This window comes from Athalia rosae, chromosome 2 (assembly GCF_917208135.1).
Source record: "Athalia rosae chromosome 2, iyAthRosa1.1, whole genome shotgun sequence".
NCBI lineage: Eukaryota > Metazoa > Arthropoda > Insecta > Hymenoptera > Athaliidae > Athalia > Athalia rosae.
This window is the reverse complement of record NC_064027.1, coordinates 4,720,653-4,748,163: the sequence shown is the minus strand read 5'-3', so window position 1 is coordinate 4,748,163 and position 27,511 is coordinate 4,720,653. Positions and strand designations below refer to the sequence as shown.

At 36.1% G+C, this 27,511-nt stretch overlaps 7 protein-coding genes and 1 long non-coding RNA gene across 21 annotated transcripts; 3 read left to right on the top strand and 5 right to left on the bottom strand.

The window, feature by feature from the left end:
* Positions 1-7: 7 nt before the first annotated feature.
* Positions 8-5,874, bottom strand: LOC105692290 (required for meiotic nuclear division protein 1 homolog). 2 transcript variants are annotated; one of them, XM_012411385.3, is made up of 5 exons: positions 5,368-5,874; positions 5,152-5,266; positions 1,187-1,406; positions 721-1,078; positions 8-435 (listed from the first exon to the last, which is right to left on the bottom strand). In XM_012411385.3, the coding sequence occupies exons 1-5, from the start codon at positions 5,689-5,691 to the stop codon at positions 238-240; spliced, it is 1,215 nt and encodes a 404-aa protein (XP_012266808.1). In that variant the 5' UTR covers positions 5,692-5,874; the 3' UTR covers positions 8-237. The 2 variants fall into 2 exon arrangements, 1 of the variants encoding a protein (XP_012266808.1); XR_007276905.1 differs by having other exon boundaries at positions 216-435; positions 653-1,078.
* LOC125499878 lies at positions 106-677 on the top strand. The gene is made up of 2 exons (XR_007276907.1): positions 106-245; positions 355-677. It is a non-coding gene; the product is annotated as an uncharacterized LOC125499878 (long non-coding RNA).
* Positions 1,499-4,460, bottom strand: LOC125499664 (glutathione synthetase-like). The gene is made up of 3 exons (XM_048649915.1): positions 3,147-4,460; positions 2,568-2,974; positions 1,499-2,483 (listed from the first exon to the last, which is right to left on the bottom strand). Exons 1-3 carry the CDS (start codon positions 3,797-3,799, stop codon positions 2,059-2,061), a joined length of 1,485 nt encoding a protein of 494 aa, XP_048505872.1. The 5' UTR covers positions 3,800-4,460; the 3' UTR covers positions 1,499-2,058.
* On the top strand, positions 4,655-8,287 carry LOC105692293 (serine hydrolase-like protein). Of its 3 annotated transcripts, XM_048649920.1 has the most exons (4): positions 4,655-4,770; positions 4,954-5,050; positions 6,616-6,758; positions 7,011-8,287. In XM_048649920.1, the coding sequence occupies exon 4, from the start codon at positions 7,013-7,015 to the stop codon at positions 7,895-7,897; it is 885 nt and encodes a 294-aa protein (XP_048505877.1). In that variant the 5' UTR covers positions 4,655-4,770; positions 4,954-5,050; positions 6,616-6,758; positions 7,011-7,012; the 3' UTR covers positions 7,898-8,287. The 3 variants fall into 3 exon arrangements, with proteins under 3 accessions (XP_048505877.1, XP_048505876.1, XP_012266813.2); XM_048649919.1 differs by lacking the exons at positions 4,655-4,770; positions 4,954-5,050 and adding an exon at positions 5,265-5,282; XM_012411390.3 differs by lacking the exons at positions 4,655-4,770; positions 4,954-5,050 and adding an exon at positions 6,304-6,444.
* On the bottom strand, positions 8,270-11,397 carry LOC105692289 (E3 ubiquitin-protein ligase RNF14-like). Of its 2 annotated transcripts, XM_020855987.2 has the most exons (6): positions 11,256-11,397; positions 10,282-10,963; positions 10,028-10,185; positions 9,711-9,939; positions 9,456-9,628; positions 8,270-9,356 (listed from the first exon to the last, which is right to left on the bottom strand). In XM_020855987.2, exons 1-6 carry the CDS (start codon positions 11,256-11,258, stop codon positions 9,090-9,092), a joined length of 1,512 nt encoding a protein of 503 aa, XP_020711646.2. In that variant the 5' UTR covers positions 11,259-11,397; the 3' UTR covers positions 8,270-9,089. The 2 variants fall into 2 exon arrangements, with proteins under 2 accessions (XP_020711646.2, XP_012266804.2); XM_012411381.3 differs by having other exon boundaries at positions 10,028-10,963.
* A 337-nt stretch (positions 11,398-11,734) lies between these two features.
* On the top strand, positions 11,735-18,019 carry LOC105692292 (UDP-N-acetylglucosamine--dolichyl-phosphate N-acetylglucosaminephosphotransferase). 2 transcript variants are annotated; one of them, XM_012411389.3, is made up of 7 exons: positions 11,735-11,901; positions 11,989-12,103; positions 12,539-12,984; positions 16,723-16,911; positions 17,105-17,175; positions 17,258-17,421; positions 17,526-18,019. In XM_012411389.3, exons 1-7 carry the CDS (start codon positions 11,735-11,737, stop codon positions 17,589-17,591), a joined length of 1,218 nt encoding a protein of 405 aa, XP_012266812.1. In that variant the 3' UTR covers positions 17,592-18,019. The 2 variants fall into 2 exon arrangements, with proteins under 2 accessions (XP_012266812.1, XP_012266811.1); XM_012411388.3 differs by having other exon boundaries at positions 17,258-18,019.
* LOC105692291 (beta-1,4-mannosyl-glycoprotein 4-beta-N-acetylglucosaminyltransferase) lies at positions 13,000-16,021 on the bottom strand. Its single transcript, XM_012411387.3, has 3 exons — positions 15,591-16,021; positions 14,617-14,909; positions 13,000-14,521 (listed from the first exon to the last, which is right to left on the bottom strand). Exons 2-3 carry the CDS (start codon positions 14,773-14,775, stop codon positions 13,391-13,393), a joined length of 1,290 nt encoding a protein of 429 aa, XP_012266810.1. The 5' UTR covers positions 14,776-14,909; positions 15,591-16,021; the 3' UTR covers positions 13,000-13,390.
* A 152-nt stretch (positions 18,020-18,171) lies between the features above and the next one.
* LOC105692287 (NFX1-type zinc finger-containing protein 1-like) lies at positions 18,172-27,239 on the bottom strand. Of its 9 annotated transcripts, none has more exons than XM_048649911.1 (18): positions 27,099-27,239; positions 26,920-26,993; positions 26,732-26,880; positions 26,205-26,333; positions 23,912-26,081; positions 23,309-23,594; positions 22,693-23,192; positions 22,097-22,414; positions 21,643-21,942; positions 21,396-21,551; positions 21,047-21,304; positions 20,540-20,768; positions 20,205-20,370; positions 19,970-20,081; positions 19,605-19,819; positions 19,195-19,472; positions 18,780-19,063; positions 18,172-18,608 (listed from the first exon to the last, which is right to left on the bottom strand). In XM_048649911.1, the coding sequence occupies exons 4-18, from the start codon at positions 26,321-26,323 to the stop codon at positions 18,294-18,296; spliced, it is 5,706 nt and encodes a 1,901-aa protein (XP_048505868.1). In that variant the 5' UTR covers positions 26,324-26,333; positions 26,732-26,880; positions 26,920-26,993; positions 27,099-27,239; the 3' UTR covers positions 18,172-18,293. The 9 variants fall into 9 exon arrangements, 8 of the variants coding, with proteins under 8 accessions (XP_048505868.1, XP_012266799.2, XP_048505869.1 ...); XM_012411376.3 differs by having other exon boundaries at positions 26,732-26,847; XM_048649912.1 differs by having other exon boundaries at positions 26,920-27,023; positions 27,099-27,231.
* Between the last annotated feature and the right edge of the window lie 272 nt (positions 27,240-27,511).

Below are 27,511 nucleotides of genomic sequence, written 5' to 3'. Positions count from 1 at the left end.
ATGCGAATTTGTATTCTTTATTTTTGGCAACGTTTATTGTGAAGTCTTGGAACTTGCGAAAACATTTTACAATTACAATCACGAGAATGCTTTCCCATTTATATGATGCAATATATTAACATCAGGAGCAATAAAAAGGATGACTATCAACGAATATTTACAAAACTAGAAAATTTCCATGGTATAAATACTTCGAGCAATGATATCGTATTTCGATTATCACTTAACGAAAAAAGTTCAACGAGGTATTGGCTCTATAGACATTTCTCCTCGACCGCCAAAATAACGATCGATATAATGCAATATCTCAAATCCAACTTCAACCATGATTAATATGATTATCATCCATTCCAGGCGAACATGGTGACGATCGCTAAGATGAGACGACAAAAGTTCCACCAGTTCGACGCAGTGGTTGAGTTTCTCGTTCATCACCTAGCAACAAATATTTATAGATGAGATATTAGCACCGATATATACTACTATATATCAGTGGATGTTTGGTACAGCAGAGTCTAATTTACAATATAGGGTCGATGGGATCGATGAAATCCTATCTAGCAGTACAAAGAACGATTTATATAGATGAAAAAACGACCTCAATTATGAGTTTATGGATGTACATATTTTAAGCTATATGCAGTATGTTTACAAGAATAGACAGCTTCAGAAAGTTATTGTTTCGGATATGAATCTTCAATTTCATATTATTCGTCATACTCGAGTTCGCTTGGAGATGCTGAAGTAGCTACACGTCTGTTGAAAAAAATTTTCCAGCTCGTCTCTTTCCCAATAAAAATCTGGTGTATCTAGAAGATCTGAGCTCAAGTTAATCATATGTCTCAGAGCAAATAGTTCGCCCTGCTTTCTCAAGACTTCTTCTCTGCTCATTTTTATTGGTCGACCAGTCTTGAGGTCATCGGTCACAAAGGCGATTGAATCTATGTATCGATCTAAAGATGCCTCCCATATACCGAGCTTTACAGATAAGGATATCGCATTAGAGAATGTGTATTTATCTAGATCTGTAGCCCCTGGTACCAATATTATGTTTCCGTCCTTGAGATGACTCTTTTTTCTGTAACATGTGAAAATATGGAAAGTTCAAATCTACTTTAGCAATCAGAAATTGAAATTTATTTACTAAATCTGAATCGAGTCGAATGCTGATGATATAGTTTAATACCCAGTGTCTGAATATGTATAGGACATCAGTTCGCTTTCAGTTTGAACCAACTTATCGGAATAGCTGTCTTCTTCATAAGCTTTCAAGAATTGTAAGACATTCCCACTCTCAAGTTCTGAGATGTTCCAAAAAACAACTGTGCCCTCCCTGAAAAAGTAGACTTCACGAGGCTCTGCTTCAACTTCATACTTAGCTACGGCGTGTATGACATCTGGCATTGCTAGAACATGAAACAAATTGTTGTGCTCATTTATGGTAGATCCTTTTAATTCGTAAGAATGGAATTGTCTGGACATGGAGAATTGCGAGTTATGGTATTGCAAATACTACTTTATTCCCATTATTACATATTATAAAAAAAATATACACATTCCTAAACATGTGATTAAGATAGTAAAAATGCGTAATAACAAAATATACCAGCAGCCAAGAAGAGAAATTCTTTAAATATTGGCAGAAACTGGATTTAGTGATAATGAAATTTTCATTTCATTGCTGACATCGATATCTTATCTGATATTCGATCGATAAATTATTCTGTCAAGATAACAAGCCAATATTCATGATGCCCAGTATTATAAAAAATATAACTACAGGTAAAAAACTTGTTACAAATATGATGCGTAGCGCTGAGAAAAGATATTGTCATGTCTGTAAACAGGAAAGACTTCTGTAACTGCTAGAAAAAAATGTTATACAAATGCGAATTACATGTGACTTGCTGGAATACAAAATATTTTTTTCTATAGTATGGACAGTATAAACCATCATGAATTATTTAAGAATTATTTAGCACATCTTTGGAAGAGTAAATAATCATCCAAATACCCGACATTACAATACCGGAATTACAATAGTAGTGGGTCAAAGAATCAGTCAATCAAATAAGGGCTATCGCAGGCTCCCAGTCCAGATGCAACCCCACCTTCGTCTGCACTGGCCAGTTTTGTTCGCAGCATATGACCAACTTGTGTATTGGATATAATATTTTTTTCATCGCCTATGATAACACCAAATATGCCCAATTCCGAAACAACTTCCTTCAATTCGGAATCTGTTGTACTTCCAGGTCTTATTTGATAATTCTTTTGCAAAGGTGGGTGGATTCTGTCCATGAGTATCCAAGCTGTTCTCTCTTGTTTGTTTTTCATAGACTCTAAAGCCTTTCGTACGTCTAATCCATAGACATTATTTCCTCCACCTTCTCGCTGAGGTTTTAAAACGAAACGCTCAGGGTCTGCAATTGCGACCTCTATCGCTCTGTCTCCATGTTCGTCAAAATCCAAAGCGTAAAGACCTGCGAATTTTCAAAACACGAGTAAAGCTTTCATCACGTGATAATTCACATGAAATGAAGACGCCAATACTGAGTGCTATCTACCAGTAAATATTCCACGAACTTGTTTCACAGTTCTCTCGTCTTTTAGAAATCGTGCTACAGCTCCAGGTTTAGCCAATGCTTGTTGGACCTTTTTAGCGCCAGCCAAGTGATACTGAATCGATGGGCATTTGATTGCTAGTGCTCTTTCTATAAGTAATCTTGCATTCCATTCTTTTTCCGTAGGATATTGGTCAGGTTCATAGCCACACCTGAAGTATACAACTGCCACTGTACGATTGCCTACGATTAACTCCTTGTTAGGACCCAGACTTGCTTCTACGGCAAGTTGAGTCAGTGTTCTTCGAATCACCCTTACATTGGGGTTGAGTCGTCTAATTTCGAATTCATGGAAACGCTGATCGCAAATGTTGTAAGTTACATCTTCAATGACGAATAAAATAACAGATCTGCAAACATTTAAAGTGAGATAGCTAAAAAATAGATAGCAATCTTCATACTAATAACATTTTAGAATTCAACGTTAATAGACACTGATAAAAATCAGTCTACAATGCTTGTGAGCATTTTTTATACAAATATTGGTTAACCTGTAAATTTTCTAGAAAATTAAGCACTTACTTTGGATCGCCATAAATTTTCCATGCTTCGATAAGCCCAGTACATAATCCTTCCAGTGCGTTATTATCGGGTAGATTCTTTAGTTTTTCAGATTTATTAAGTTCCGTAAGAATATATCTATGTAAATTTGTAGCAGCTGGCCCAAGCCAACCAAATCCTGATGCAATGGTATTGATTTCCACTTGTTTCCAGCAACAATACGGTCCGTAACTTTTGCATCCAAATTCTTCTGGACAACTGGTATCCAACATCAGATCAGATCTCAGCAATCCCAGGGATATTTTCTGCGTGAATCCCTCGTTGTGAACCGTTTCATAAATCTCAAACAATTTTTGAGTAAAAGTGTCTACTTTTATTGTTTCTTTGAGGGTTTCTTTTAGGAATTCATAATTGTAAGCTACTCTGTGCATAAGTTGATTCAAAATTAATTGAATTTCACAGGCTCGCTCAAATTCTTCACGCGGAAACGATGACGGTATAAGTAAAAATGGAGCAAACTGTAGTGCATCTCTATTGAAGTTTTCCTTTGAACGCATACAAGTTCCATGCATGAGTGCCCAGTCCTTTGCTTTCTCAATTATTTCCTGCAGCTCATTCTGCGGTAATGGTAACGAAACACAGAGAGGTATAGTTGGTCGTTCGCCGTTATTCATGTTGAATTTCCCAATAAATGTATACTTTTGTTCTGATTATTAGAATTTTCAAAGATTTCTATGTAGTCATTCAACTCTATAAATTGAGAACGTGTTTACCAAGCACAGTTTTCAAATAGTGTTCACTGTCTATTCTCCTACTGTTAAGTTTGAAACTCAACTTTGTTAGTACTTATATCTCAAGTAACTATTGACATAACGGTTGATATTTAGAGTAACACTGCAGAAGAATTTATTACGTTTTCACAGCACAATTATCATCAAGCAACACATTCCATTCAAGAAGTATCATTTACTCATCAGTGAGTCTGGTGCACAAAGGAACTGAAGATTAAATATAATCATGTGAACAAGGTATTCAGAATGTGCTGTGAGGTATGACTGTTATTTGTTTAAAATTTCTACAGGTAAACTGGTTTATTGTTTAGAGAAAGATGACTTGAAAACCACATTACTTCAACTGAAGAATGTCTATCTTGGCCACTGGCTTCCACAGTCTTTATTGATTTCTTGCATAACCACATTTAACTTTGAGAGAACATTCATGTGATAAAAATTGAAAAGTATTCCAAGCACAACACTCATTTTTATACGATCATCATTAAATGATCAAAATTTTTTTTGTTCACTCAACAAGGGCTTCAGATTGACTGGCAATGGGTACCAGAATTGTGTATGCTTATATGTATATGCAGATACACATCCACATGCATGGTACAATCATACATGAGAATGGCATCATGATGTGGGGGATGATATATGGAGGGATATGCAGATTCAAACATGGTAACAATGTTCTCAAAACAAATTCCATATCTGATCCACTAATCTTACAAGACTTTTTTTGCCAGTGATGTGACAATTAATAAAAACGCAGAAAAAAGTCCAATAAAACTTCGAACAGGAGATAAATATCAATGTTCATGATAAGTCAGATTTGAAAACAGTGCCAAATCAAGATAATAATGATGGTAAAATATCTTATCTATTTGCTCAATGGGTGGAAAAATATCACTTAGGTTCATAAGCATCATAGAAATAATGTAAAAATTTGGTAGTATTGCATCACTTAAAAAAACTTCTGATGAAACTGGAAACTCCAGTTGGTAAATCCCACTGACAATGAATAATTGACTTGACCAAATATTTTTCAGGTACCTATCGTAACGCCAATATTGTTGAGATATTATAATTCCAAGTTCAAATACATCGTCACAAACTGCTAATGCGACAAAAATTCAACACACACAGGTATTATTGAGTTATACCGGTTTTCCTTGTGCCACTGATCGCTATTTTGTGCAAATTTGACAACTCAGTACAATACATTGAAAATACCAAGTTATACTCACATTTTGATGAAGTTCGAATTTTTTCTGGGACGTACAGATCCTGTTTGATTAAACCAACCATGAGGTTTTCTAAATCATATTCTTCAGCAGTGGCTGATGATTTAACATTCCAGAACTGTGAATTTTTTCAAGTAAAAAAAATTTGTATTTGTTCTGTGCAAATAATCTCTTCGGTTTTAATCATTCCACAAGGATAGGGTGTTGTGTAAAACTTACACCAGGAATAGCTGTATCTTCGTCTTCCGACACAGATCTTTTTTTTCTTAAGGGACGTTTTTTCATGTGGAGTGCAGAGATATTTTCTTGTATACCTTTTGTGCCATAAGAAGCACTGTACGTGAAAATATTTCGTTGCAATCGGATTGTAACAGCTTGCTTGTTGTGTGAAAAATTAGGTTCATCGTTTAGAGATTTGATTACTATAGGAACACCACTGTTTTTAGGGATTTCACATGCTGCAAGGAAATTATTTAGACCCCTTATATTCTTCAACAATCCTATCCTGAACATTGTCAATCTTTGAAATGTGACACATGACATTGTTTTTAACCTATCAAAACTATTATCCCCTTACACTCGCTCAACGCACAAGACTTTAAAAACTTATGCATTCATCATACCATGTGTAATCATAGGCTCTGATTTTGCAATAGTTGAGTTTATATCGATGTTATGTGATTTTTTACTTTTTATGAAACAATCTAATAATGAACAAGTAACGTTTGTCGATTGTTTACTAAAATGCTGTCAAATTCTATGAGCCCTGCACAATTTTATTACTTTCACCGCTGTTTACTTTTATTAGGTGTACACCTCTTAGAAGATACATTTACCGCGCTAAAATAAAACCGATAGATCATAGCACATGGGAGTTAAATCCGGTAAAAGGTAGACATCTTTGAACGCAACTTCAATGTATTCCGAATAGGCAAGCAGATCACCAATTACTTTCAACATTAGCATGATAGCTATCATGTTTGAATACAAATTTTTAAGTACTGTTGGAAAAAAATAAAAATAATACAAAGAATTTGAAAGAAAATAAATATACAAACAGAATAAGTTCAACTTAATAAAATAAAATTACCGATTACCGAACTGTTCGACCTTCAGTGATTTTCGGAATCATCAACCGGTAGCGATTTATGAAGCGTTTGTGGCGTATGGTTACGGTAGCCATACATTTATTTGAACATTCACGCATAGAACTTATTTTTCTGTGCTTTTATACACTTCGTGAAGGAATAGCCAATAAGGAAGAAGAAACAGACCGCGATGATCCAAAATGTCAATGTACTGAGAATTTGAATTCAAAAACTGTATGAATATTAATCCAATAGGACAAAGTACAATCACCTAGGGATACAACGTAACCTAGGGAATAATCAACCACATCATTATCTTTATCGACTTTAATTTTTGATGATTAATGCAAATCATCGCCAAAATCACTTTTGTTTGTAGAGTGGTGCAAAGAACTGTATGCATCGATCATATAGGTGTGGGCTAGCTGATCCGGCTTCTATAAATCTGATCTCTAACGAGGAGTGATTGCCTAAAAATAGAATTACGGTCCGATTTTGAAAACCAACCTGTGGACCAATCGGGTAATTATAAAATTTTTATGTATCCAAAAGCTTGATTATCAAGACAACCAGTAATCTCATCTCCGTGAGCCCAAGTAGTAGATCTGCTTCTGAAGATCAGAAATCGCATATTATGATCCCCTGCACCTGTGCACTGAGGCATTAGAACTTTTTAAAAAATAAGACCTAACTGCCGCTGCATATTGGATTGTCAGACAACCTGTGTAAATGTCTAAACTATGCTTGATTTATGTAGACATTATTCGTTCACAGTCATGTCACATCAGGAACTTCGACTGCCGATGCCCTGGGGCCATATCGCTGCCAAAGCATGGGGATCTCCAAATGATAGATGTGTTTTGGCAGTTCATGGTATTCTGGACAATGCAGGTTCATTTGACCGACTGATTCCTCTACTACCGAGTAGCTATTACTTTATCTGTATTGATTTGCCGGGTCACGGATTATCTTCGCATTTCCCTAAGGGAATGCCATTGGAATATCTTAATTACATTCTCGCGATTCGTAAAGTTCTGGATTATCTAAATTGGGAGAGATGTATCTACATAGGGCATAGTCTTGGGGGGAATTTGGGCACGATGTTCACCTCTATTTATCCTGAGAGAGTTACCAAACTTATTTGCCTTGATGCGGTCATTGCTAGGCCAATATCCGACGATGTAATAATCAGCTACATTCGATCTAAGCATGATAATGCCATAAATATTGAAGAAAAAACGGATGCGGCAAGATTATATACCATTGAAGAAATTATATACATACTTATGAACTCTAGATACAATGCTCTGAACCGCCCAGCTGCTGAAGCTCTGTCGAAAAGATCCATCACTAAAGTTGGTGATAGGTACAGCTTCACCCGTGATCCACGGCTCAAGCTTGGCATCTTACCCATATTTAATTATGAACAACATTCCGCTATACTTAAGCATGTTCATATCCCTATACTAGTTGTATTTGCAGAAACAACAGTGACAGCAAAACACCATAAGGAAATGGAAAGACTTAATACACACGCTATGGTCAATCTTAAACATAACCATGTAGTTGTACAGGGAAATCATGACGTTCACAACAATCACCCAGAAAGAGTTGCTCCCCACATCACGGAATTCTTAACTACCCTCAAAAGTAATTTGTGATCTGTCCTGTATTGAAGAAGCATATCTGCAACATTCAGCTTTGAACTTATACATTTAATCTTGAATAGAGTGCAGATCTAATATAATCAGCAGGTAGATTTCAAGAAGTTATATTTCAATGTTATCTCCATTTCCTGATATCGTTCAAACCCATTGGCAAGTAATAGCCGTACCTTGTTGCACAACCAAATATTTTAGGTTCTAGGTTCTTTCTACGTCAGTTCACTAAGATTAAAAGTTCACAAATTATTGTACACTGATTGTAAGCGTCCAGCTAACCGTCACTGATTTACTTCACTGTTATAAGCATAAATGAGTTGATGGTATTTTGTACACAAGATCAAATTTTGTACAGAAGAAACAAATACAAAATTTTGATAATTCCTGAAAGTTTAATTTATTTTCATTGATCAGAATTGTATTCGTGATGACATAACTTCTCATTATGTATAAATTGCAAATCCAAAAAACATGCGCGTTTTATGAGCATGAATACACGAAATGTGTAAACAATTGAAATTTATAAAATTACTCAATTTTTTTGCATACAAATATTGAATTTTTATGGTTGTGGCCGCAAAATAGTCGATTTTGCGGGCAACAAATTACTCCAAAAGTGTAAGTTGTTGATTCACTTTAATCCTACAATGCAACATAGGATGCACCTTACGTTATGTCCAATTTGATGTAAGCTTTTGGCGTTGGGTTTAATTTTGTGAAACCATTAGAACCAAATTATTAGTTACAAGTAAGCTCTCTTTTTTCCCCTGTAGCTCAATCGGTATTTGACAAAATGCTAGAATAAATAGTGTATAACAAAGGAGTGTGTAACAAGTATTTACAATTATATACGAACGAATCACATAGAGAACATGTTCATCTTATTTTGGCTATAAATTTGATGAATTATTTGTAAACTATAAAGCGTTCAACAATAGATTGTGAGCCTTGAAATGTAGGAAAAATATAATTTTAGAGTATTCAGCGAAGTGAACATTGTTTCTATGTAGTTAAAAAGTGGTAAATCTCACATTGGCCTGAAATAAACATACTTGGAATAATGTAAATAATGAAAATATGAAAAAAACCGCGTATAGAAAATATTTTGAATACTCAATGGGAATAAATAAATTGTGGATTCAGGAAAGATTATATCAAGGTTACTGCCATTGTGAACCTCTGAATTTCACAATTACAGGTCAAATTCTATCACAAAATCTTCGTTATTGAATTCCTCATCGTCGGAATTATAGTCAAGGTATAATGCAGGAAAGTCTAGGTCGTCTTCGTCGTCTTGTCCTGCCTCCGGAACCACCCCATGGAAGAGCATATTATAGCACTTGGACTGCGGACTACGGAAATGTACGTAAGGTGTATCAGCTCTTAAACGTGTCCCACATAACCAGCAAAAATATGTATTACAGCGCCAGCACACCATTTTGTTACAACCATCGGATTTCTGATAAAAATGGATCATGATCAATAAGAGTATAAAAAAATAGTTCTGAAAGTCTCATGAACAATTCCTTAATTATGACAAACATTCGGTTATTCATACCTCAATAGCAGCATTGCAGTGAGGGCAGTGGCGGCTATTAGTATTTATCCAGTGCTCGGACATTGTATTTTCGACTAGTGCTTGTAGTTGTTTTCTTCCATATCGCTGCTCAAGTTGGACTTTCTTTTCATCTGGAGCGTTTTGATACTCGGTTACAAGTTTTTCTTTTTCAGCTTTGGAACAAACATAATTCATGAGAAAAAATTACTTGTGTTCAGTTGATTTTGTTATTGTAGTAAATAATCTTCATCTCACCTGACTTGAATTTACAGGGTTCGATCCCATGGTAGACCATTTTACAGTAAACGCAAAAGGCATATTGACAAGCAGGACAGCTTGCCATCCTATCATTAGGCTCTCGACTGACAGGATATTGACAGTGGGGACGTGGACAATAGACGATATCAGTCATTGTATCCAACGTAACACTCAGAAGTGTAGCATCATACTTGGCAAATAATTCTTGACTAACTAAATCCTTGACCTATATGAAAACATGACGATTATTGAACAATGGACAGTTGACTAAATAAAATGACCATGCATAAACTTGAAAGAAGCCATCAACTCACTTGGCCTGGAGTTGCTTCAGACAAACATTTGTCCTCTGGACAACTAATATTTTTAACATTTCCTTCTTTGATTCTTATTTCTAGGTAGGTGAAAATACATTCCTTACAAAAGACGTGGAAACAGGGTACAAATTGTGTACAATGGTCCCCTAATTTGTCTAAGAAGCAAATTTTGCACATGTAGAAGTTTCTTTTAAACTCTGTTTGTTTGCGCTTCAAGTCATAATCAAGTAGCATTTGGACAGGATTTATACCTATTAAACGATCAGAAATAGCCCGTTGGTCTACAAACTTTCTAGTTCTTTGTTTTTTACCACGTTTTTTTGTTGGATGTTTTTCATGAGTCGTTTTTCTGATCACAGATTTTCTCACATCTATACTTGGTTCCATATTTTTGCTCTTTGGATCTTTATTAACCTCTGTTTTGTCACCCTTGAATTCACTAATGTTTCCTGCGTTTTGAGTCGCCTCTGAATTCATTTTGTAGAAAGTATAGGCAGAGTTAATTCCAAGACTTGTTTCTATATTCAAAAACTCAAGTGTCTCATCTTTCAAAAATGCCATCCACGTGAACAGAATTTCCAGTCCCTTGTTCTCCTCCCATAACAGATCTAATTTTTTACATAATTTAGCAAGAACATATTGACTCAACCAAGATGAAACCAAAGTAAATTTTGGTGGTGATTCCGATGGATAGTTCAATGGTAAGGTGAGGAACAACGACAATGGTGGTAGATGAGAAATGGGTACACTTTCAACGGGATCTTCGGGACGCCGACTATCTTTGTACGTGAAAAAATAATCCTTGGGCAGTGTTACATAAGCTTTCAAGGTACATTCATATTGGTCATTCTCCTTGTGGTATGAGAACTCTTCCTTGTTGTAGATGCTTTCTAATGCAATGATTTCATCTTTTTGTTTCTCGTTGTCCATTGACTGCAATCATTACCAGTTTATAAACAAATATCATCAACAGAGCCACTTTGAAATTAAAGTGTAAGAAAATGTATCGCATAAAAATCCACATAAAAAGACAAGGCAAATGTTAAACAAAAGTCAAGAAATTAAAACATTTTCTACTTTAGGATTTAATATTAATGTAATTAAACTTGTAATAAAATGATGATTAAATTAACCAGCTCTAATAATCGTCATTGTAGGCTATTATGATGCATATTTCCAAAGGTTATGTCTAACCAGCAGTTTTGAGAAATTTCAAATGATTTACCATATTTCGCCGAAATGTATTTAGTTAGTTAAAACTTGGACTAAATTTTGAGGCCAAAACGTTATGTTGTTGAGTGCCTTCTTGGAGAGGTATAAGAAAATGAAGTCTGGGACGTCAAATAAAAACAACGAGAGAGATCGGTGGAATAATGTGAGCAACGGAGCCACAACGGAGCAAAATTCCGTGACAGCTGTCGATTTAAATCGAATTTATTTTTTTTCGACACTATCCCTTCTCAACTACTGCTTTACGCCAACGTCAACTCGATCATTGTCAGCTGATTAGAAGAAGAAACCGTGCGCGTTGCACGTAGTACTACAATGAATGTACCGAAAATAGATTCATGCATTATAGAAACAATCCGAGTTTGGTTATAGTGGACAGCATAAGCATAAAGTGATGATCTGTGATCCAAAGCAGTAGGCTTCACGGTGGTATTCAACCGTCTTGTTTGATTGAATTTCATCTTATCATTCGGGATGGAAAGTGATGTATCGTCGAAGATGAGTTTTCCCATATACATTAATGGACTCATGTCAATTGCCTCATACTTCTTGACAGTTCAATTGATACCGAAATTGACAGATATGTTCATCAAAGGTAACCTATACGGTATTGATATGAACAAGAAAAGTGGTGGTAGAATGTAAGTTAGTTTCAAATAGATAATTAGGTTTCAATTTCCCATCAACCTGTCACTTAAAGTTTATAAATGTATATCTTATTTGTCTAGACCGGAAGCACTGGGAGTTGTAACAGGATGTGTGTTTCTCATCACAATGTTTTTATTCATCCCTGTTCCATTCAGCGATTACATATTCAAAAACGCAGACTTTCCCCATAATGAGGTAAACACAGTCACACTTAGCTATGACTCTTGTTCAACTATCCAGCCATCGCTCTCACAATGTCAACGATTCATCAGACCTAGGCTTAAGAACTACCAAATTCAGTTGAAAAATTATCTAATGAATACTAGAAATTGACTGCATAAGTATTATACAATGTGGGCTGAATTTCATATTATAGTGTATGGATTTCCACGTATTCAAATCAAAACTTACTCGGTAATTATGGCATTGCAAATTTACAGATCTTGAGATCAAGGATTTTCTTGATGATTGTTCAGCACTTTGTTTTGGAATTTTCATTTTTGCTACACAAAGTTCCAACTAGTTGAGCTTTTATCTATGCTCTTTGACCTCTAGTATAATGATGAAGACTTGTAAGTTTAAGAAATTGTTGTTGATGATGTTATATTAGAACATTTTATTTGATTCTAGTTTGTGGAATTGTTAGCAGCGCTTTTATCAATATGCTGTATGCTGTTATTGGGATTTGCTGATGATGTTCTGGATCTCCGATGGAGACATAAATTATTACTACCCACAATTGCATCCTTGCCACTTCTGATGGTTTACTATGTGAATTTCAATTCCACATTGATCATAGTTCCTAAGCCATTGCGGACCTGGTTTGGATTTTCCGTCGATCTTTGGTTACTCTATTATTTATATATGGGGATGCTTGCGGTATTTTGTACAAACGCTATCAACATACTGGCTGGCGTTAATGGGTTGGAAGTTGGACAAAGCCTGGTTATAGCGGCCAGCATATCGATCTTCAATTTATTGGAATTATCTGGGAGTTTATGGAAAGCACATCAGTTTTCACTATACTTCATGCTACCGTACATGGCTACATCACTCGCTCTGTTCAAATATAACTGGTGAGTACTTCTTTCTATTTCTCCATATTTACTGATACTTAATTACACAACAATCAGTCTCTGGAGTATTTTAAAAAGTTTAGTGAAATTGACATGAAATGAGTAAATATCATTTTGGATGATAACATATGAGCTAATGCACATTGGTTGTTTTATCCCTATCATGTTATATTTCGAAGACAATTATTTTTCTGAGAGGGCTGTGTTTACAGTAAGCTAGTAAAACAGATTTCATAATAATTCAAATACAAATAGATCGGAGTGTTTTTAACAAGTTACGTACAAATTATTCAACATTTATATTTTAATCAACATATTGATTTGGTGTGTAAATTCGGTCTATACTATGTAATGTTTAGAGTGTCGAGTATGAGATAATATCACAGGCGTGGGTATTGCCTAAATGTTAATAGTAATCTAACTTTGCATAGAAATTTTCTACCAGCCAGTCATACTTCCACGTGTTATTCATTACTATATCAGGAGCAAAATAAGAATCGCGAGATTTGTAGGCGCGTAAAAGTGCAGTCTTGTTGTCTAACCATACGCCGGTTTCGATTAGTTCTTCAACATATGAAACATCGATATTTAGCTTAATATTCTTCTCTTTTATATTTGTCCTGTGATGTAGAGATGTCAGTATGTTTGCGGGGTCCTGACAAAGATAGCAATACCATCCCCCATAGTGATTTAGATCTCCTATAACCAGTCCTAGAGTTTCTCTATCACTAACTTCACCATCAAACTCTTTTGGTAGAATTACTGAATTTTGATGATATGCTTCGTGGAGTAAACTAATTGTAGATGCACCAATGACAATTGAAGTTTTAAGAGGATGCTGCCAGAAAAAACCAAACACAGACCATCTTAATCGAAAGCCAATAGGTTGTGGCCATCCGTCGTATACCTTAAGGAACATGAGTGCTCGTAAATTTAAAATTTGTTCAGATTCAGTCGTTACGTAAATGTCATCATCTCTTAAATTCTGCACAATTTTACATACTTTTTCCCATATATATTTAGAGATTACTCTTAATGGTTTACGTATCTTGCTAGCTATATTAATATACAAAATTTTATCTTGTTCTCGTTGTAGCAGGCCTTTAGCGAGCTTGTGCTTAAAATTATCCTCCGCACCGCTGTAGTCACAGATCACAAACAGATCAACAACATTATAAAGTTCTTCTACTATTATCTCCGCAATTGCCGAATTGTAGTCATTTAATGAAAAAACATAAATGAGACGTCTCAATATTTTGCGCTTTTCTAGTTTAATGTTTTGCTTCGAAGCCATAATTGCTCGCCAAACTACTTCGGGCTGCCCACAATCAGAACCATGCCATCCATGATCGCAAATACAACGTTTTATTGTCTTGCTACTTTCCATCCTCCGTCCATCCACTCCATCTCGCCAACAGGATGTGTAATTATATTTTGTAAATGATTGAAATGCGTATTTGTCTTTCAAGTATATATTACTCTTGATTGTCTGCACAGGTGTTGGCAATCGATCAACTCGTGGTGCACTTTGTAGCGCCTGTAAACAAAAAGTTCAAGAGTCAAAGTTGCTATATTACGGCTGACTTTGTGAACAATTGGCAGTAGTTCATTGACGCGCAACGTTGATTTTACCTTTGGCATTTCAACTTTCACAAATGAGACTGAGCTTTGAGTTGTCGCTGCAATAATTTCTGGAGGGGGTGTGGATGCCACGTAAATTACGACGATAAGAATTTGTAAAACTAATAACGTATAGAGCAAGACCAGCTTCCAATCTAGACGGCCCTGCATATCCACACGTTGAAAGCTCAGTTCTTAGAACTGCGAACTTCACATTTCATTGCTCAATTTTAAATTCGAGAAAAGGGACTTTTTCATTATACATCACATTTGGCCAAAACATTCGGACACGTGCATCTTTTTACCTGAAAAAATTTACCACATATATTGAAGAAGAAAAAAACGGCAAATAAAATAAGGTGCTTTTTAAGACGTCTCTAGGGTCTTTCGCGCCTACGAATGCATGCCGTCCTACATTCGTCGCTATGCCTCCGGCATATTACTTATTATTTCTCTTTCATACTCTGATTTACAATTAGTTGAAAAACCGTTTGTAAATTATAAAGGAACATTCTTTTTAATGATCAATCTCACCGATATAAATTCATCTAAAGGACGTATCCATGAAACTTTTTTTATGAATATCGAAAATCGGAAATGCACAGTTTTTATAATAACATTGTTCTCCCCCCGGCTTTCATTACATCGCATGAATTGTCTGAAGTAAATCCAAAAGTTTTTTGAATTGATAAGAAAAATTCCGCGCTGACGATGCTGACGGCTGTTCACATTTTATATCATCAGTCGGTAATTATTTGACCGTGTTCCGTGAAACAAAATAAGAATAAAAAAAAAGAATAAGTAAAAAAAGTGACGAGTTTAAGAAGAGCTCGTTCTGACAGCAGACGATTCGTCATCACTCGTTGATGACGTCATCCTCCGCAACCCCGCAGATTCGAATCACGGAATTACTTGACACCGACTATAGGCGCGAATTCAACATACATTCGCAGTGCCTAGCAACAGTTCAATTGTTATTAACTCACCGAATCAATTTACCGCTGCCTCTCTGGTCCAGGAGTCAAGACACTTTTGAGACGGAATCGTCCGCCTCTAGCATATCGCATATTTTTAGAAACTATTCCACTCGAACACCAGCCCCATTCTAAAACCGGGTTGAAATATTTACGTTCGGTATATCTCCAACTAACCTGTTCGTTGGTCTCTACTGAATTCAATGACCGAATGCGAATGTGAATGCAAAATCTAAACCACACCCGAAACGCGGCGAAACTATCATGTGCGCAAGGCAGATACGCGCGCGTGCGTCATTTTTCCATCCAACAGCGATTCAGAGTGCAATTTTTATTTCTTAATTGTTAGCTAGGGGTGCTACTTGAATTTCATTAAAAATTAGAAATTCATTGGGGGCAGTATGAGCAACAGGGGGTGATGCAAATTGAAATTTCGGTCAATATATTAATTCATCAAAACTTGGACGATGAAAAAAGAGTAATTTTAATTCGAACTGGCGTATTCATGTGTTGAGCATATTTATGAAAATTAACCGATTCAAAAAGTCTTTCGGAGCAGATATGCGGTGGAAAACATCTTGACGATTGTCTAACCGTTACTTTCTTTTTATTCTGATTTTTTTCAGGTCCTAGTGACAGCACTTTATTGAAAAAACGAAAAAATGATTCGTTTTTTTCAGCGGATAATTACTTGTACACTGACCGTGATTTATTTGTTGTACTCAATTAAATAATATAACGTTTGCGAACGTACCGAGCAGCGGCAGATTTTTAACGCTCACGGTTCCATCTTCTCTTTCAATCTTAGTTTATACCTGTACAAATTTTCATATACCCTAAGGAGAACATCTGCTTCAGGTTTATCCAAGCTTAGCTTAGCAACGGATATACTTATTGTGTAGGGTGGAAGAAGAAGCAGCTGTTCTTTTTTGATTGTCAGTCAATGAACTATAATGGCCACTAGGGGCATTGCTACATTCTATCTTTTTTTCACCCAATACTTCGCGTAGTGTTCTGTGTTCTATTTTATATCATAGAAATTTTGAAAAATATTCCAAGTTTTTTCCACAATTATCAATTATTTCTTTATTAATCATTTTTACAATTATTATCATGATTTTTTTTTACATTTATTAATTTACAGGTATCCATCGCGGGTTTTCGTAGGAGACACTTTTTGCTACCTTTCTGGAATGACCTTTGCTGTTGTGGGCATATTGGGTCATTTTAGTAAGACAATATTACTATTTTTCATACCGCAGGTTTTCAACTTTTTGTACAGTATACCTCAGTTATTTCATCTGGTACCATGCCCAAGGCACAGACTTCCTAGGTAAGTCTCAACCGTAGGTCTGAATTATAATTTTGTCCTAGCTAAGTCGAAGAGAAAAATAAGTAAACTGATTGGAAGTTTTGAAAACAAAAACAACTTTCTCCTTTGATTTTTGGAACTCAAACATAACATACTGCGCGATAAATGACTACTTCTGTAGTACGACCAATTGATAGAATTTAAACTGTTTCAGATACAATAAGGATACCGACAAATTGGACATCAGTGTCACAGTTTTCGAGAAGTCAGATTTAACTCTGCTTGGTAAGTTTAAAAATCTTTCATATTTCAACCGCAAATTGTTTCCTTAGTCTGAAAGAAAAAAAAACAATTTCTCTATCTACAGCTAGACTTTGCATGTGGGTATTTCGCACATTGAGAATCGTTAATTGGAAGGAAGACAAACAAGGTGTGGTGACGTGTAATAATTTGACATTGATTAATTATATCCTACTAATTATCGGTCCCACATCTGAGCCAAGGTTAACTATGATCCTTATAGCGGTGCAGGTAATTTTGATTTCCAGTAAACTAGAAGGGCTTTTGTTACCTTCCTTTATACTCATCTTTCAATTTCTGAATGATATCAAATTTATCGGTATTCAAATTTTCAGATCGTTAGCAGTGCTTTGGCTTTCATGATCAGATATCCACTGGCTTCTGTATTCTACGACATTTAGAAGAAAATTGTTGTTCATAACAAACCTTTTGCTTTCACGCAGTAGCAGTTACTATCATAGGTTTGCTAACTGTTCTGGGTAACTGAAGATCACTGAGATAAAAAGAATTGTACTATTTTGTATATAGGTAATATGGTCTCAGGAAGTATCTAAATATTTTTGAATGCATAGGACCGTACTTGATCGGAAACGTGTCTAGTGAGACGTATGCTATTTTGTATCTAGTGTAAAAATTATTTTCAACTCATTTATGTTATGCTCACGAAAAATAACTGGTGATAATATTTTATTTTGCATTATTTTTGACGTATCACAGAGGTGCCGTGTCATCCCTTAGTTTTCATGTCTTTGATGTGTGAAACTATTGTCGATCATCAAATTTAAAATCTTCATGATTATTACATGCAATAAAATGAATTATCAAACTGGTTCTGTTGTGACGCGCGTTCAAGGTTTCCAGAATCTCTCTATGATGTGAATACTGTTCAGATAAAAAAATTACCCTAATGCACACAAGAGAAACGATTTTTTTCAAAAATATTTAAACGAATACGCGTATCAGGTGTAAAAAATCACATGGTTGTCGCAAGCATTTTTCTATTGCATACATTTCTAATGCATCAAATAACCATATATAACAAAAACACAAAATAATTACATCCTGACTATAGCTGATAAACGTATAGTATATGTATTCATAATTTACTTCACAACGGGAGCTAGTGGTGCCGAAGGACATATTTTACATTCTATTGAGAAAATGTGCCCGTTAGGACACTTGTACCAACCTTCTTCTTCTATCCCAACTACACTTAAAACATTGATACCTTTTACTTCATTAAGCTTGACTCGTGATTTAAGTGATTGACGGAGATCAGATAATTGTTTGAAGATTACGTTTCCGGTGTATTCCGTGAATTTTCTCAAGTTCAACAATCCTAAACGAATGATTTCCATTTGTAGCGCAGGTCCACTTTGGGCTAACCCCTTTGTTCTCTCGAGTTTAGAGAGCTGAACCTGCAATTCAATTCAATTGAATTGACATATGAAAAACTGATACTTGAACTGACACTTTTCAATTTTTGTGGACAAAGAATACTAGGTCAGACACGACTCAGTTTTGTTCTGAGTGCACTTGACTTATGTAAAAAATTTGATATGTGAATAAAAAAACGTCGTATTTGTTACCATGTAATATAATCTGTTGAGCTCATTTCGAAGATCATCAACCATTTGATTGGAGAGATGAGTATCGGGAGAGAGAGATGTCATTAGCATGATCACTTGGTTGAAAATGACAGGACAGTCATTGACATTACGATAAGCACTCGGTACCTTTTGAAGTTCACTTAAAATAGTTTCAGCAATTGTTAATTTGATGCTCATATCTTTGAGCTGTAAAATGTTGAGAAATTGAGCGTGGTCAACAAAAAATTGCAAGCTTTCGACCAGATTCCTGCGAGCTTTTATGTCTGAAAATGTACAACTCCTGTCATCAATTCCGAGTGCCACCAATTTCAAACAAAATTCAACATTTCAGTGATTTAACGTGAAAAAGAAATTCGTGGTGTAAATTTGGTAAAATTTGAGTTTTTCGAACTACCTGGAAACTGTGATGTATACGTCGATAGCAGACGGGTAATGTCGTTGATAATTCTCTGCTTATCAATAATCAATTTTAACCGTTTTTGGTATACGTTGGTGCTGACGAATTGCCTGTTTATACGCTCTCTCTTGATTTGATTTGCATATCGTTTACAATGTATAATACGCGTTTCGCATTGCGGGCATGTTTTAATACCAATTCTGTTGCTTTTCAGCCATACCCAATCAAGGAAATTGCTTTCGATGCTGTGACCACAGTCTGGTAGGTACACAAATCTGCAAAAGTAGGATGAAGAGAGAGTAAAAAAATATGAAAGATTCTCAATATTTGAACACGTTTTAAAATTGAAAACCAGAATTCCAACCCTAATTTGCACTCTTCATGATTGGTATTAAGAATATTCTCACCGCACATCATTTTTATGGCTCTCTCTAATGAATTTCGATAATTCCATTGTATCACAAATCCGACACAGCGGTGGGCATGGTTCACCACAAAATCCGACACATTGGTGACCACATTTAAGCTGCTCAGCGCAAGGTTTGTCACAGTGATCCTGGTCACATATTTCGCTACACATTTTTTTGCATTGGATATGTTGGCATTTCAAAGTACAAGGTTTCTGTTGAAAAAAAATTATATTGAAATATCAACATCTGGAAATTAACAGTATCAATCCTGGAACCGAGTTGCATTAGGATCTATTGGGGGATCGGTTTTTTTTTATTGCCTCCAATGACAGTCTAAATATCTGCAATAAATGTAGGCTTACCTGACATGGTTTGCAAGGTGCTCGACATGCATTCCGGCATACATCATGCTCACATCTTAGGGAGCATACTTCCCCACATTGCGAACACATATCTTTGCAAAGATCCTGGCATCTGTAACAGTGAATTTTCAACATACAACGATGAAGTTATGTCTATCACAGTATTTTGATATTTTTATGAAATTTTTATATTGTAATTTTGAACAATCTGATTGCTTTTCTTTTTTTAGTATACTTGTGGCCACAGAGAAGAATTTTGTTGCATTTTTCACGGCAGGGTTCATGAATTCGCCCTTGTTTACAGGTCCCGCAGGTGCCACCGCACACGTGACCGCAAGGCAACTGAGCTGCGCATGGAGTTGGACAATGTTGTAGCAGCGCATCGGCATATTCTGCTAAACCTGAAAGGTAACAGGAATTTTCAAAATTGCCTGTAGCATGCACCTTCTTGGTAGTGCACAGTATAAAATAACACATGCATGCACTGATACAATAGAAAATCAAGTTAATGAAACGTTTTCCACTTCGAAACTAAGAATTCATTTTGGAATTATGGAGGGATTGACTCACCAGCTTCTATTTTGTAACACGGTAACGCATAAGAGTGTTGACATAAGCCAGGCTTTAGCATAGGCCTTGGATACTCGCATTTTTTTGTGCAAGGTTCAGAACATAGAGCTTTGCAAGGATGTCCACATTTCAACATACGGTGGCATTTACTTTTACAAAGTTTAGCCAATGGCTTCTTGCCACATTCGATTTCCTGAACATGACCACAGTCGGGAATAATTTTATCGACCTGTAACGTTCATGAAATATTGTAAACAAAGCAGTATTGGAATGAAATGTAACGACCCCGTTTGGAACGTCAGATAGTGAGTGATAGATCCTTATCGATCCGAATCAAAATCAGAATCAGAAGCTAGTTAGTCAATACGATTGTTAATCTATTAATTCCTATCTGACATTTTAAAAGGGGTGATTTGGTGAGTCACAAATTTTGGTGAGAATTTTATATCCTCAATTTCACGGAGTTCAGAAAATCACTTCACACAGCAGCGTGTGCTATCTACTAACCATTATTTTACACTGTCCACATGGCTCAGAACATGTGCGCTTGCATGGGTGTCCGCAGGGTAAATTGCGATTGCACTTCTTTGCACAAATTTTAGATTCCACATCCGTTGAACATTCGATGCGCCTTGTATGGCCACATGAACGATCCTTTTTCACAACAATGGCACAACGTTCACATAGCTCATGACACTTCTTTGGACAAAGATGATTCGATTCGCAGCCAATTGCAATTTTTTTACAATTTTCTTGACAAATATACTAAAACATTTTAAAATAGAGCAAAACCATAATACCATTTTGGCAACACTAATACGAGTTTCGAGTTATTTATAAATCGATGATATTGTACCTTTAAATGACAGGGATCGTCTTTGACGTGGCATTTCTTACGACATACATGACCACATTGTAATGCATATTTGCAAGGCATAGGGCACGGATATGTTGAAGCGGGGCGATGACAAGGCTTTGTAACCACGTGGCCACATTGCAACATAGTTGTGATCTGTTGGCACAATAGAAAGTCAATCCTAACATATCTGAGAATGATGTGAAATATGAAATAGATAGGATAGAACAACTTATATTCCTGGTACCTCAACATTGCATTCATATTTTGTGATATCTGTACTACAAGGAAGCTGGCAAGTATGCGAACAACTCAGCGTAAAGGTAATGATGTTTTGACAAGGTTTACAGGTCTCATTACACAGCAATCCACAAACATGTCCCCTTATGCACGCTTGTAGACAAGGTTGTTTACAAATGTATTTTTTATGCTCACGGTTTGATAAATGACAACGCTTATTACAGGTATGTCCACAAGATAAAAGTGCATCACATTGCCGAGTACACCCACCATCGATAGAATGTTTGAAATCAGAAGCAGACTTTACCTGAAATGACACGCTACATTATTTAAAGTCTGTTATTTAGTCGTAGCTTAAATCCTTGTGACTTGCTGGATATTCGAACAATTTAAGCTTATAATAATTCAAGTTGAAAAACTTATTACCAAATTCCAGATAATTTATTCTATCCAATTAATACCTCTGTTAACTGATCGCTGTGTAATTGGCATTGCAAGACCAGATGGTCTCCAAGAGCATTGGAGCTTTCCAGTGTTCTCTTAATTTTTGGCCAGATTTCGTTTCCAACGATCAGATTGTTCATGTTTCCCATAATGTAGAATCCTTCGCGAGCACGTGATAGTGCCACACAAACTCTATTCTCTATTCGTAAAAAGCCAACATTGCCCGATTTATTATTACGCACCAACGATAACAGTATGATCTTGTTTTCTTCGCCTTGATAGTTATCAACTGTTGTTAGGCGCACTTCGCGCAAAATTGGTATGTTCTTTGCAGCCTGAAATTGACATGTGGCCTTAGAGACAAAATAGTTAGTCTAAATGAGTCAGATGCAAGTCAAGGGAATGATTTTGAAAATTCACTGACGCATAAGGCACAAGTTATATGATGTAAATGTCACTTACACCTGGCATATTTACTTATCGAAAAATCGTGTACATATCTGTCTTTTTGAATTCACATTGATGATGATTAAGTGGGTTTGAAAAAACATTGAAAACTATTTGTTCTATACCTATAGATGATGTGATAACAGATTTCATTGTGTATCCTTACCTCTTTGAATTTGAACAACTGACCATTATACGTGCTCAGTATTGTAATTTCTTTTGGTGCATATCCTTGGAACCTTAGATGTTTTGCCAGAGCCAGCAGAAATTTAACTTCAAATGGATTGGACACAGATTCTATGTCCGAAGATCTTGATTCTTCATTACTGTGGTTAAGAAAGAATAAACTTTTATTCATGCCCTTCACCATAGGATGTGAATAAACCGATATATGGTTTGACAATTTTTCGTAGATAGATGGGGTCAACAATGCAGAAATTTCTGGCCTCATTCGGTGTTGAATAACTAACTGCGTGCACTTGTCTCTCATTTTTACAATCCTTTCGAAAAGAGAAATGTCAAGGTTATAATATTTTTCCAATTCATAAGTGGCTGGTTTTGGACGTAGTTGTTTGTGATCGCCAATCAGGATGACTTGTTGACAATGTTCCGTTAAAGAGCAAATTACATGGGCTTCGAGTATTTCAGCTGCTTCCTCTACTAACACTGAAAACAATAAACCAAAATTTAATCATTCCTCAAAACTGTAATCTCTAAAAAAAACTACTTTCATTCAGTAGAATCTGTAAGAAGTTAAAGTAAACATACTATGTGATACATACCTATCGGAGATTGTAGAGCTCGCAATGATTCGTGTAGCCTAGCTGCGCCTGTTGTGGTCAAACCAATAACCAAAGAATTCCGCATTACTTCTAAATCAGTTATACTTTTGAAGTCACTTAGCTGCGAAGAAATTTCTTGATACTCTTTTTCCAAAAGTTTTATTTTCTCCTTAACAGATAGATGGCAGCTTTCCAGCCAATACCAATATGTTTCCCAATTGATGTCTCGTAACAACGGACCTGCTTCTGACTTATGCATGTTTTGCGGATGCTCACTGAGTCTTGCCTATAAATTAATATGTTTTGATGTTGATATGGTTTGAAACTGTTAGTATTGTTCAATTATTTGATAGTGATATCAATGGCAGTGCTGATTTTAAACAAATCGTTAAATATTAAATAATTAAACTTAAATATTGAGCTAATGATAGTTCAACTTATACCAAATGTAGAAAAAAGGTTGGAATTAAGACCTCAAAGGATCCTACAGAGATTTATTAAGTTTCAAGTTTCATAACAGAGAATAATTTCCAAGTAGGATACTATTTTTTGAGTAATGATATTCATTTCTATCTCTTTAACGCTGTACAAAGGGATTCTCACCGTCAAAGCAGTTTGAAGAAATTGCAGTTGAGACAATTGAGAGCTGAGTTGTTTGAATTGGTGGCTGTCTGCTTTATGTTTACTCAGTTCTGTTTCACAATCACGTTTAGCAATATCTATGTGACTGATCTCCAAGCAAGTAAAACTTGAATCATCTGCATGACTGACACTTGCTACTTCCAAGTCATCATCTGCATCTATGTATTCATTTTCAGAGTCACTATCATCGATGAGTGGTGACTGAACAGACTCACATTGAGTTGGATTTATTTGAACAGCTATATCAGCCAGATAAGTGCCAAAAAGTTTAGTAAGCAGATTTCTAGCGGTTAAATTTTGTAATTCTTGATTGCTGAGATATGTGCGGAATAAATTTGGCGAAACAAGTGACGTACAACTAGTTAAAGCCTTAAAAGCTGAATAGGCTTCTCCAAGTTGATCCAGTATCCGCTTCAACTCCCTCCGATAATAACCCGTACGCTGCCAGGCATGATGTTTATTTTTCTCATCTTTCAAGTAATTATCTCGCACAGTCTTCAGTTTATATTTTGCTAACTTTGGATTCTTAGACTGTTCCCCGATACGGAGCAGAGAGTCCGTGTATTCTAGAATACCTTCCAGAAATTGATCTAGAGCGTGATTCGTCAAGCAAACAACAATCATAGGCGTTGGCTGTGCTGGATTATACCATGCTGAGGAATTAGTTATTAATGTACTGGCTATTTGTAGTGCCATAAACGTCTTTCCAGTTCCTGGTGGCCCGTGCAATACTGATAATTCCTGTTGAAGGGCACCTTTGAGTGCTTCATACTGTGATATATCAAGTCCAAGCTTTACAGGACTCGGCCAAGATTTATTGTCCAAAACGGTGATTTTAAATTCTTTATACGCATAAACGGTACTGTGGTTAAGATACTTCGGTGGGGTAGCTGTGGATTTTGCATCTATTATGTACCGCTTCATTGGGAAATTCTCTTCAGACATGTCACGTAAACTGTTAAGGGTATAATAGTATGGCAAGAAATACACTTTTGACTCCACCATGACAAATTTGCAATTGTACATTCCATCTGTGATTTGCGTACCTATACAAGGTTCGATAATGACCTCTCCTTTTTCTAACAATTTTGGATCACGCTCAGCAACGGTAGCAAACAGAACACTGTTGAAATTATCATTAGTTAAACATAAAAGTGATCCATACATGAAGCATTTTGAACGAATCCAGTTTATCTTCTGTTTTTTTCCAATGGAAATGATAAAACCGACTTTGTCCTTCACTATTGTTGGGCTAATTATTTCCACTTCCTGAAAAACTCGTATGTCCGAAATTTGTGTGGAACGGATTCTTGTATCTGCCAATCTTTTGTATTCTAGAATCCCGTTTCTCAATGGAAAGATAAAGTCTTCACGTAACAGACGAAATTGTACATCTAGGTAATGTTCAACTGAATCATATGCGCCTTGAATCCTACAAGGCCTGATGTAAGGATGGTGATCATTGAGATCTTCTACTGTCGGGACAACGCTCAATTGTCGGAAATCCAACATAGTTGCTCTACTCGACGCTTCGTAAATGACATTTTTTTTTTTCTTTTCATAGAGTTGATCAGATAATTGCTTGAATTGTGTTTTTATGTGAAGATCAATATCATGAGTTGCTTGTGTCATAATGGATTGTATAATGTGTTGCAGGATTAGTGGTATCAATTTGTGGTGAGCCTCTACCGGAACAATATTGATGATTGTTTTGAAAAACATAGCCAAGGCTTCCCAGAAACCGTCAACATCTTCCCAGTAAAATTTATTTTCTCTCATATTGACTTGGGATTCGAGGGGTAGAATTTCTAAATGGTATTTCAACTTTTCAAAAAACCTTGATTTACAAGCATCTGTTAGTATATTTCTTACAATTCTTGTGAAATTAGAAAACCTCAGCTCTGCCAAAACCCGAATTGTGAGTACCAAAAAATCGTTGTTCAAATTGCTGTTTAATAATAGCTTAAAATCTGTATTTGCATATACTTCAGCAGCTATTTCATTGCCATTCATTTTGCTCAATCTCAACAACTGATTGAACTTTGAATATCTTGGAGCACGCTTTTGCTCTGCATTAGATTGTCTACTTTCACTCGAGTCTCTTGAAGCACGGTTATCATTTTTATTTACTCTGGAATAAAATAGATAGAGTTTAAGTCTATGTCTATCATGTCCAGGTATGACCAAACCAGGATTATCGATATTCTATCAAGTGAAATTCAATAACCTTTGGAATCTATCAACTATATGTTACCTTTGGTATTGATTGACATTTGCCCTTTGTCTTTTGGATGGTGACTTGCTTCGTTCCGTCTGAGGTCCGTTCCCCCTACCCCTTGGCCGGCCACGACCTTTGCGATTATATCCAGACATTTTCTATCACCTGCATAACGTATTGAAATATCATCTGTAGGACATGTATGTGATGTATCGCGTCACTAGAAGGCTCAAGTCTTAATCGAATTGAACTGATTGTCAATTAGAATAGCGTCATTTGAAAAATTAATATTGTAAAGTACAGTGACTAGGATAATGACTTCTAGGTATAGGTGTGAATGTACGTACAAGCTCAGCTCTTGCAAGGAGATTAATGAGATTTTAGAGTATACGGTAAAGTGATATTTACAATTTTGCGAGTTATTGCGAGAAACAAAAATCGTACGCATCAAATTCGGCTAACAAAAAATGGATAACGTACTGTATTGGTTCTGTGCATCAGGCGGCAATTGTATAAATATATGATACTTATAAGTATTCTTACTTGTATTTGTAATTTCTCACCGTCAAACCGACTGCATGCATCAACGTATGAGGTCCTATTTCACTTGTAGTTGACAACTGTGACTGTATGACATGCCATATGAAACGTGCGTGACGTCTAGAGGATCCCTTATTCCCTGAATCAAAGGTTACGTCCAACGAATTCAGACCTATGACTACGTGCGTAACGTACATACATACGTACGTACCTGGCTGTATTGGCCAAATTCCAAACTGCCGAAACCGAATGACGTCCCGACGAAAGAGGAACCGAGACCACTGCCTAAAACCCTCTCGCAAAAACCGAAAATTACTAACAAGTGAATCAAATACGAACAAACATGATAACTCGGAAGCCAAAACATCCGATGAGGACGAAGATGCTCACCCGCGAAAACCGCAAAAATCACTGTTGATTACATGAAAAAAACTCAATAAATATGAAGACGACTTGTGTTGGCAATGAGGCCTGGGAATCCCCTATGCCCCTATCCAAGCAACGTCGTGGTGGGAGCATTGAGAATAGAATGAGAATAGATAATGGTGGGAGTACTTCCATCGTTGAGTGTAGATAGGAATAGAGGTGCGGAAGACGTGGTGGGGGTATGCTATTTGTTTTTCATGTTAACTCAAAAAGCTTGTCTACTACCCATAAAATGTTTAAACAATAATATCTGCAAAACGCTTGGCCATCTCGTCTTTTTACTTGGCTCACTTTTAGTTCTAGTCTAGCCCAACATATACTATGAATTTGAACGAAATCGGTGATGACGAGTTCTCAGCCTCCCTTTGTGAGTTGCT